Genomic DNA, 8,887 nt, shown 5'->3' with positions numbered 1-8,887 from the left:
GGCGCCGCCCGCCCGGAGCCCCAGCTGCGCGGCCCCAGGGACCCACCCGCCATGGGGGACGAAGATGAGGAGGAGGGCTGCGCGGTGGAGCTTCGGATCACTGAAGGTGGGCGAGGGGCCCGGTGATGGCTGGCCAGGCGGCCGGGAGGGGTCAAGGACTGGCTGTGCTCATTTCCCCCTTGTGCCTGCAGCCAATCTGACGGGGCATGAGGAGAAGGTGAGCGTGGAGAACTTCGAGCTGCTCAAGGTGCTGGGCACGGGAGGTGAGGATCCCGTCCACCTGGCAGGTGCCCCAGGCATGGTGCTTTGGGCCTCCTACTCACACACCCGCCGGGGCCTGGGTTAGGCCACTGGGGAGGCCTCCCACCCTTTCCCGGCACTGCCTGCCTTCCCCGCCCGGTCCTACGGTGCCAAGGTTTTGTCCCCACCTCCAGGGTGCTCCACTGCAAGGTGTATGCCTGTTCCCTGCTGGTATTTGCCAACCTCCTGGGGGCTTGCACCCCACCCAAGTGATTTGCACAGCTCCTCCCCTTCCCCTGAAGCGAGAGCCCCTTCCCACAGTTTGCAAACTTCCAGCCCCGGTTTGCACATCCCTCCTCCAGCCCGAGTGTGCCGCTGGCTCCCTTGCATTTGCATCCTTCCTCCTCCCTCTGATCTTTCTCAGGTTTGCACAGGCCCCACCCCCACCCCTGGCCTCAGGCCTCCTGGGTTTGCACATCCCTTCCTTGGTTTTGCTGAGCGCCCTCCAGGGCATGCACACCTTTTCCTTAGAAGGCTCTGCCCATATTTTGCACACCTGCCTCTCACTTCCACTTTGCACCTGAGTTGGCACCATCACCGCTCCCAGCAGTCTGCACCATTCTCCCACTCACAACCCACCCTCTGCCCGATCGCTGCTCCCACAGCCTACGGGAAGGTGTTCCTGGTACGGAAGGCGGGCGGGCACGATGCAGGGAAGCTGTATGCCATGAAGGTGCTGCGCAAGGCGGCGCTGGTGCAGCGCGCCAAGACACAGGAGCACACGCGCACGGAGCGCTCTGTGCTGGAGCTGGTGCGCCAGGCGCCTTTCCTGGTCACGCTGCACTACGCCTTCCAGACGGATGCCAAGCTGCACCTCATCCTGGGTGAGGGCACACATCCTGGCCTGGGGTGGGGGGAACACGGGAGCAGGCAAGGCCCCGGTCTGGGCCGCTCCTAACCTCCGTGGCATCCCCAGACTATGTAAGTGGTGGCGAGATGTTCACCCACCTTTATCAGCGCCAGTACTTCAAAGAGGCCGAGGTGCGTGTGTACGGCGGTGAGATTGTGCTGGCTCTGGAACACCTGCACAAGGTGGGTGAGGCCTGGCCTCCTGTCCGATGGGGTCTCCTCCTTGGTGGGGCTTTCCTCTCACAGGGAACTTGGGGCTGCCTCTTCTGAACTTCCTCAAATGGTGGCCTCATGTCTTGGCCCCCAAGGCCTCCTGGAACCAGGCTCTCACACACTCTGCTGTCCTTTCCCAGGGTTCTTGGGCCCTGTCCCGTGGGGCCCATTCTTGCTTTATATCATCAATGGCCTTTCTTAGCAAATGGCCCAGCTCTGACCCTGGCCCACTGTTGCCCCGGAGTCCCCTCTGTAGGCAGATGACCTCCTCCAGGGGTCTCCTGGGCCTGGTGCAGGGATGAGAGCTGTAGGGACTGGAGAGGGCCTTGGGGTGGAAGTCTCAGTGTCCCTCTTGTCCCTAACAGCTGGGCATCATCTACCGAGACCTGAAGCTGGAGAATGTGCTCCTGGACTCGGAGGGCCACATCGTCCTCACGGACTTTGGGCTGAGCAAGGAGTTCCTGACAGAGGAGGTGAGTGGGCACTGAGCAGGCTCCTTCCTGCCTGTCTCTTCCTGCTTGATGCTTGTGTTTGGGGCTGCAGTGTGAATAGACCCAGAAATTTCTACTGCTCGACCCTCCAGCTACATGAGTTGAATGAGTCCTGCTGTGAGCCTTGCGTGCCAGTAGGGCCGCCTATGGGAGGTTGGGAGGTACAGACCGGTCCTCTTGTCCTCCCAGAAAGAGCGGACCTTCTCCTTCTGTGGCACCATTGAGTACATGGCCCCTGAGATCATCCGCAGCAAGGCAGGGCACGGCAAGGTGGGTTGGCAGGGAGGCAGGGTGGGGTGATGGGAGAAGGTGAGGAGGCCTGGAACCTCACCAGGCCTGGCCCCACAGGCTGTAGACTGGTGGAGCCTGGGCATCCTGCTCTTCGAGCTGCTGACAGGTGCCTCACCCTTCACACTGGAGGGTGAGAGGAACACGCAGGCCGAGGTGTCGCGGTGAGCGGGGCCTTTTATGGAGGGCAGTGAAGGGCTGCCTGGGCTGGGCTGGGGTGGGGGCTTGCTGCCCCTGACACCCACCCATCCTCCCAGACGGATCTTGAAGTGCTCCCCTCCCTTCCCTTCCCGGATCGGGCCTGTGGCACAGGACCTGCTGCGACGGCTGCTGTGCAAGGACCCAAAGAAGCGGCTGGGTGCAGGTGCCCAGGGGGCACAGGATGTCAAGAGCCACCCTTTCTTCCAGGTGAGGTTGCTGCTGCTCTGGGTGGGAGGACGTAGGAGGGTTGGGCTGAGCTGAACCTGGCTAAGTTCCCTCTATAGGGAAGGCCCTGGCAATCAAAAAAGCAAGACTGTGTCAGTAGAGGCCATTTCCTCCCATATCCATCTCCAGGGAAGCTGGGAAAATACTTTCCTGGAGGAAAGAACCCGGGCTTCATTGGCTATCGGGCCTGACAGGGACTTGAGAAGAGACTGGTCATCCCTTTCACAGGACAGACCCAGAGAAGGCAGACCTGCCTAAGATGGCCCAGGAAATGGTACGGAGCCAAGGTCTGATCTCTAGATACATAGGTCACTTATCGGTCCAAATGAGCACTCAAAACTCCCACTCTTGTCTCCTAGCATCCACCCAGGGACTTCGCTCTTTCTCTTGCACAGTGTGTGTGCCTGGAGTTCACAGGGACCACTGGTCAGCCCACTGGGTGCCTGATCACCTGCTAAGTGCACACCCCTATGAGAGTATGCCGCACAGTAATCAGGCCTCACTGAGAGCCTGCTGGCCAGCAGCGCTGCCTAGCCGAACCCTGCGACCCTACCTACCATGGGTTGGTCCTTGGCCTACGCAGTTTCATTTTACCCTCAGCACCCGCCCCCACATAGTCCCCATCTTTGCTGATGCAGAAACGGAGGTTCAGAGAAGGTAAGTCGTTTGCCTGAGGTCACCCAACAGGTAGTGATGGAATTCTACCCTCAGGGCTAGGCAACTCCATGCGCATGCTCTAAGCCTTCCTGTGCTTCTGTTTATAAGCGAGCCTCACGTTTGCCGAGCTTGGTGTGGTAAGGGCATCCTCTTATCAGCCCTCATGTGGTCAGGTCCTCTGCACAGTCCTGAGTCTTCTGGTAGGTTTCACCCAGAAGGGCCTCTTAGGATGCTGTCTCAGACAGGCCTCAGTTTCCCACTGCGGCCATCCCTTTGCAGTCTGTGTGGAGTCACTGAGCTAGCTGGTCAGTGTCTCGTAGAGAATTCCTGGTGCCCACCCTGAGAGTGCTGAAAGTGGACTTACCGGTTATGCTGGAGAGGAAGGATTCCCTGCATCTGCCCGCTCTCTGGATAGCCTCTTTGGTGAGAGAGCAGAGCTGAGGTCCCTGGTGGCAGAACCGGGAACTTCAAGTCCAAGTCTGGCCTCTTGGGTGCAAGAGACAAAAAGTCCAACTCAAGGTGGAACAGCCACTGGGATGGAATAGGGGTGCCTGTAACAGAGATCAACTGGACACTGACCTGAAGAAGACACAGGCTTCTTTCTTCTTCTCATATAAAAGAAGCCCAGAAATTGTGGTATCTTCAGGAATCCGAGTTCCCTCTTTCTGCTTCTTTTTATATTCGTGCATGTTTGTGATACCTAATGAATACGCTCATGGTGGGGAGTTGGTATATCACATATCACATCTTAAATTCCACCCCCCGCCTTTTTTCCGGTACCGGGGATAGAACTCAGGACCTTGTGCTTGCGAGGCAGGTGCGGGCGCCACTGAGCTAAATCCCCAGCCCTAAACTCCTTTCTTTCCTTCCTTGCTTCTTTCTGTTCATCCTCCCTCCCTCTTTCTTAGGATATAGCCTTCATCCCCAGGGCTGCTCTGTGGGCCTCAATGGTTGCTGATCATGCAGGAAGTAGAAGGAAGAAGAAGGGCAAAAGGGCACTTAGCGGACCAGGGATGTAGCTCAGGGGCGCTGCACCTGCCTGGCAAGTACAAGGTCCTGAGTTCGATCCCTGGTACCGAGAAAAAAAGAAAGAAAGGAAGGAAGGAAGGAAAAAAAAAGAAAGAGGAGGGCACTTTACCACTCACCTCACACTCAAGGTTCTTCTCCTGGACTCCTACTTGACAATTTTTGCTTACAAGTTGTTGGGTACTCCTAGCTGCAAGGACATATTTGTAAAATAGTGTCTTTTAGTCGTGTATATTGGTGTCTGGAATAACATTGAGACAGTAGTGCCAATGGATACTGGGCAGATGATTAACAGATTCTGCCCTATTAGCTTAAACATAAAAGGGCATGTTTTCATCCCTGTAGTGAACTGTCCAGGGAAAAGTTTCTGACTTCAGAAGGCTGAGTCCAGGTGCTGAAATGATGTTTCCTGGTTCTGCTTTTGTGCATGGGGACCTCGTCATTAGATTTTAGGCGAGTCCACACCAGTTCCAGATCCACGTCTGCCCAGATTTAAGTCCGGTGGGAAAAAGAGATGTTTCTTATGCCAGTTCTTTTTTTTTTTTTTTTTTTTTTTTGGTACCGGTGATTGAACTCAGGACCTTGCACTTGTGAGGCAGGTGGCGACACCACTGAGCTGAATCCCCAGCCCTCCGTGTCAGTTCTATAACAAGTTCCAGAACTGTGTGGTAGAGTGGTGTTTGTCCAAGGGTAACGGGGACTCTGTTAGCAGAGGGAGGGAAGCAGAAGCTGTGCAGTGGGACAAGAAGAACAGAGCCATCTCTAATGCCGACGTGCCCCTTCCTTGCTGGGGTGCTCCTGGCGAGGGCCTGGAGTGGGGTGGGCTCTCCATTCCTACCCTTTGGCTCTCACCTCCGACTCCTTTTCTCCAGGGTCTGGATTGGGCTTCTCTGGCTGCCAGGAAGATTGCAGCCCCGTTCCGGCCCCAGATTCGCTCAGAGCTGGACGTGGGCAACTTTGCAGAGGAGTTTACTCGGCTGGAGCCTTTGTACTCACCCCCCGGAAGCCCCCCACCTGGGGACCCTCGAATCTTTCAGGTGAATGAGGACTCATGGAGCCCCAGATGCAGGATGCTGCTGCCTGCCTCTGTCCCGCTCGCTGGGGACACTGCAGAGGCCCTGTGTCTTTGAGACCAGCATCTACCCCAGACCTCTCCCCTTAGGGGTCACTGGAGCTGCCGGTCATGGAGGCTGCCGTGGTGGGGGCGTGTGTTTGATGGCTCAGTTTGTCTTTAAACTTCATCTTCATTTCCCTGTTCCATCATCTCCTTGAGGTTCTTAAAAATACTGTTTTCAACAAGTCACTTGCTTACATGGGCACTTGGGAAGAGGTGGCCTGTTGGTATTGTATACATTGAAGCCCCCCGTTTTGAGACAGGGTCTTGCTTTGTAGTTCAGGCTGGCCTTGAACTTCTGACAGTTCTCTTAGTCTCCGGGGTACTGGGATTACAGGTGTACACCAGCATGCCTGGCTCAACCTGTCAGACAAGACTCAGCTCCTTTGCTTGGCATTTGAGGTCTTCCATGATGTGGTCCTTGCTGGGTTTCCTAGCTTCAGGGCTCACTGTCAGCCTAAACCCATGCTCTGGAGGGCGCCACTGAGTGCCCAGAGGCCCAGGACATATCTCTGTGCCTTTGTACATGCTGTCCTCTCTACCTGGAATGCCCTCCCTGTGGTAGTCACCTGCCAAGCTCCCACTTGTTGATCAAGTGCCCCTGCTCACTCACCTGTCCCATTGGCTCACTCTCCCCTAATGTACCAGCTCTCTTCAGACAACACCTACACCGAGCAGTTTATCCTCTTATGTCTTGACTTGTCTGGCAATCCCCTTGGGTGGGGCCATGTGTCCCTAGACCTACCTGGTGGCCTGGCCTGCAGGACGTGGTCCATACATATTAAATAAGAACAGATCAATATCAAGGACGGGGTAGGTCAGTTTCCTCTGAAATTCAGAATTGACAACTCTGTACTCCAATTCCCTGGTCTAATAAGAAAGTTTATTTCTGTGAATCATTGGTTATTTTAGTCATTCATGTAATGATTCAAAAACATGTATTTAGGGCCCGTGCACATGCCTGTAATCCCATCTACTTGGGCAGCTGAAGCAGGAAGATCAAAAGCTTGAGGCCAGCCTGGGCAACTTAGTAAGAACCTGTTTCAAGTAATAATAAAAAGGGGTGGGGGTAAGGCTCACTGTAGAGTGCCTACCTAGCACTTGGGAAGCTCTAGGTTTGATCCCCAGCACCACAAAATAAACAAATTAACAGCCGCCTAAAACCCAGTTATGTGTACAGCATGCCAGGGATCAGTCTTGGCCAAATGCTGCCTGTGTGGTGCTTATGGTCTAGGGCACAGTGGGGTACATTTTTAGGGAAAAATAGCACACAGTTAAAATTATCCTTGAAAATTTCTGAAATTGCCAGAAGATAGATACTTAGGAAAGGCAAAGAATCGACTTTGTTTCTTTTTGTTTCCTCAGTAGCCCTGCCTTGTCGAGGAAGCTAACGTCTGGTTTGAAGGGGAAGAGTAAAGTTTTTTCCTCTTCTCCAGCAGACAAGGTTGAATTCTTTCTTTCTTTTTTTTTTTTTTTGGTACCAGGAATCAAACCCAGGACCTTGTGCTTGCAAGGCAGGCGGCAGCACTACTGAGCTAAATCCCTGGCCCAGGGTTGAATTCTTATAAGTTAAGTGTGGATGATGTCAGACCACAGTCCTTTCCTGCATCAGCCCATCATTTTCTGGGTCACTCGATTGTGCCAGGCATATTTTTGGGGGTCAGTGATGAGGGAACAGGCATGCCCCCTAGTGATGATAAGACAAAGTGGAATAAAATGTGTCCGCACTTCCTTTGCGTGCCAGGATTGCACCCCCAGCCCCAGGTCTGGGTCTCCCAGGGCTCCTCACCTGCAGGCCCACCCCCACCCCACAGGGCTACTCCTTCGTGGCACCCTCTATCCTGTTTGACCACAACAATGCAGTGATGACCGATGTGCTGGAGGTGCCTGGTGCTGGAGACCGGCCAGGCCGGGCAGCGGTGGCCAGGAGCGCCATGATGCAGGTGGGCTGGGCTGGGCCGGGGGAGGGTCTTTTTGTGTGGCTCCCAGGTGGGCCCTCTGATGCACCCCTTCGCCTCCAGGACTCGCCCTTCTTCCAGCAGTATGAGCTGGACCTGCGGGAGCCTGCACTGGGCCAGGGCAGCTTCTCTGTGTGTCGCCGCTGCCGCCAGCGCCAAAGCGGCCAGGAATTTGCAGTCAAGATCCTCAGCCGAAGGTAAGAGCTTGATGCTGGCGGCCTGGGTGCTTAGGCCAGGGTGGCCACACTGACCTGCCTGCTCCTGTGTTGCCAGGCTGGAGGCAAACACACAGCGTGAAGTGGCTGCCCTGAGGCTGTGCCAGATGCACCCCAATGTGGTGAACCTGCATGAAGTGCATCACGACCAGGTGACGGCTTCCCTGCTGGAGTGGACAGCAGGGACTTAGGAGAAGGCCTGTGTTTTGGAAAGAGGGCTAGTGTCGGATATGAGGACCTGTGAGGACCAGGGAGTAGTGAGATGTGGGACCTGAGGGGAGGAGGGCCTGAGGACTGGAAGGCAGGTTTGAGGAGGCCCGGGGCATCCTTGGGAGGTGACCATGGTCCTGTGTGTGCTGCCCCTAGCTGCATACTTACCTGGTCCTGGAGCTGCTGCGCGGAGGGGAGCTGCTGGAGCACATCCGCAAGAAGCGGCACTTCAGCGAGTCTGAGGCCAGCCAGATCCTGCGCAGCCTGGTGTCAGCCGTGAGCTTCATGCACGAGGAGGCCGGTGTGGTGCACCGCGATCTGAAGCCCGAGGTGGGAGTCGGCCCAGTCTTCGCAGGGGTGGGGCTGGAGGTGGGGGCTGGGGTCGCCTCTGACCGCCAGCTGGCTGCCCTCTCAGAATATCTTGTATGCCGAGGACACGCCTGGGGCGCCGGTCAAGATCATTGACTTCGGATTTGCCCGGCTGCGCCCGCAGAGCCCTGCGGGGCCCATGCAGACGCCCTGCTTCACGCTGCAGTACGCGGCCCCAGAGCTGTTGGCTCAGGGTGGCTACGACGAATCCTGCGACCTCTGGAGCCTGGGTGTCATTCTGGTATGGCAGATCCCAGGGGGACCCCGGAAGGGCTCCCGGTGCGCAGCAGTCCTGGGTAGGGGACCAGGTGGCTTTGGTAAGGGTAGCTGGGTTCCCTCTGAGGCTGGGATCCGGGTCTTCCTAATACGGAGGCAGGGTTGCCTTGGGCGGGGGCAGGCAGGACCCCAAGGATGGGTTCCCCTCATCTCGGTATCAGGAGCAAGGCAGGGCAGGGCAAATGGCTCTGCAGATGGCCCAAGGTCCATCTCCCCATCTCCCCCATCTCCCTAGTACATGATGCTGTCGGGACAGGTCCCCTTTCAAGGGGCTTCAGGCCAGGGCGGGCAGAGCCAGGCGGCCGAGATCATGTGCAAGATCCGTGAGGGCCGCTTCTCCCTCTCTGGGGAAGCCTGGCAGGGTGTGTCGGAGGAGGCCAAGGAGCTGGTGCGAGGTGCGGGGCTGGAGGCATGGGCGGGGAAGGGAGGCCCTGTGGTATCTGCTGTGGCAGGCGGGGGTCCTTGGGTCCCGACCCGTGTCCTGACTGAAGGTGG

At 56.7% G+C, this 8,887-nt stretch overlaps 1 protein-coding gene across 3 annotated transcripts; it reads left to right on the top strand.

The window, feature by feature from the left end:
- Positions 1 to 6: 6 nt before the first annotated feature.
- Positions 7 to 8,807, top strand: Rps6ka4 (ribosomal protein S6 kinase A4). 3 transcript variants are annotated; one of them, XM_033756483.1, is made up of 15 exons: positions 7 to 106; positions 192 to 263; positions 906 to 1,124; positions 1,217 to 1,332; positions 1,728 to 1,835; positions 2,043 to 2,123; positions 2,202 to 2,305; positions 2,399 to 2,549; positions 5,123 to 5,287; positions 7,179 to 7,307; positions 7,386 to 7,519; positions 7,596 to 7,689; positions 7,904 to 8,077; positions 8,163 to 8,412; positions 8,628 to 8,807. In XM_033756483.1, the coding sequence occupies exons 1-15, from the start codon at positions 52 to 54 to the stop codon at positions 8,717 to 8,719; spliced, it is 1,944 nt and encodes a 647-aa protein (XP_033612374.1). In that variant the 5' UTR covers positions 7 to 51; the 3' UTR covers positions 8,720 to 8,807. The 3 variants fall into 3 exon arrangements, with proteins under 3 accessions (XP_033612374.1, XP_010634373.1, XP_010634374.1); XM_010636071.3 differs by having other exon boundaries at positions 8,163 to 8,706; XM_010636072.3 differs by having other exon boundaries at positions 54 to 106; positions 192 to 217; positions 8,163 to 8,706.
- The last annotated feature ends 80 nt before the right edge of the window (positions 8,808 to 8,887 follow it).

Source organism: Fukomys damarensis, unplaced genomic scaffold (genome assembly GCF_012274545.1).
Source record: "Fukomys damarensis isolate Sample0158 unplaced genomic scaffold, DMR_v1.0_HiC HiC_scaffold_27, whole genome shotgun sequence".
Classification (NCBI taxonomy): domain Eukaryota; kingdom Metazoa; phylum Chordata; class Mammalia; order Rodentia; family Bathyergidae; genus Fukomys; species Fukomys damarensis.
Note: the sequence above shows the minus strand (reverse complement) of the source record. Positions and strands in the feature narration are given on the sequence as shown.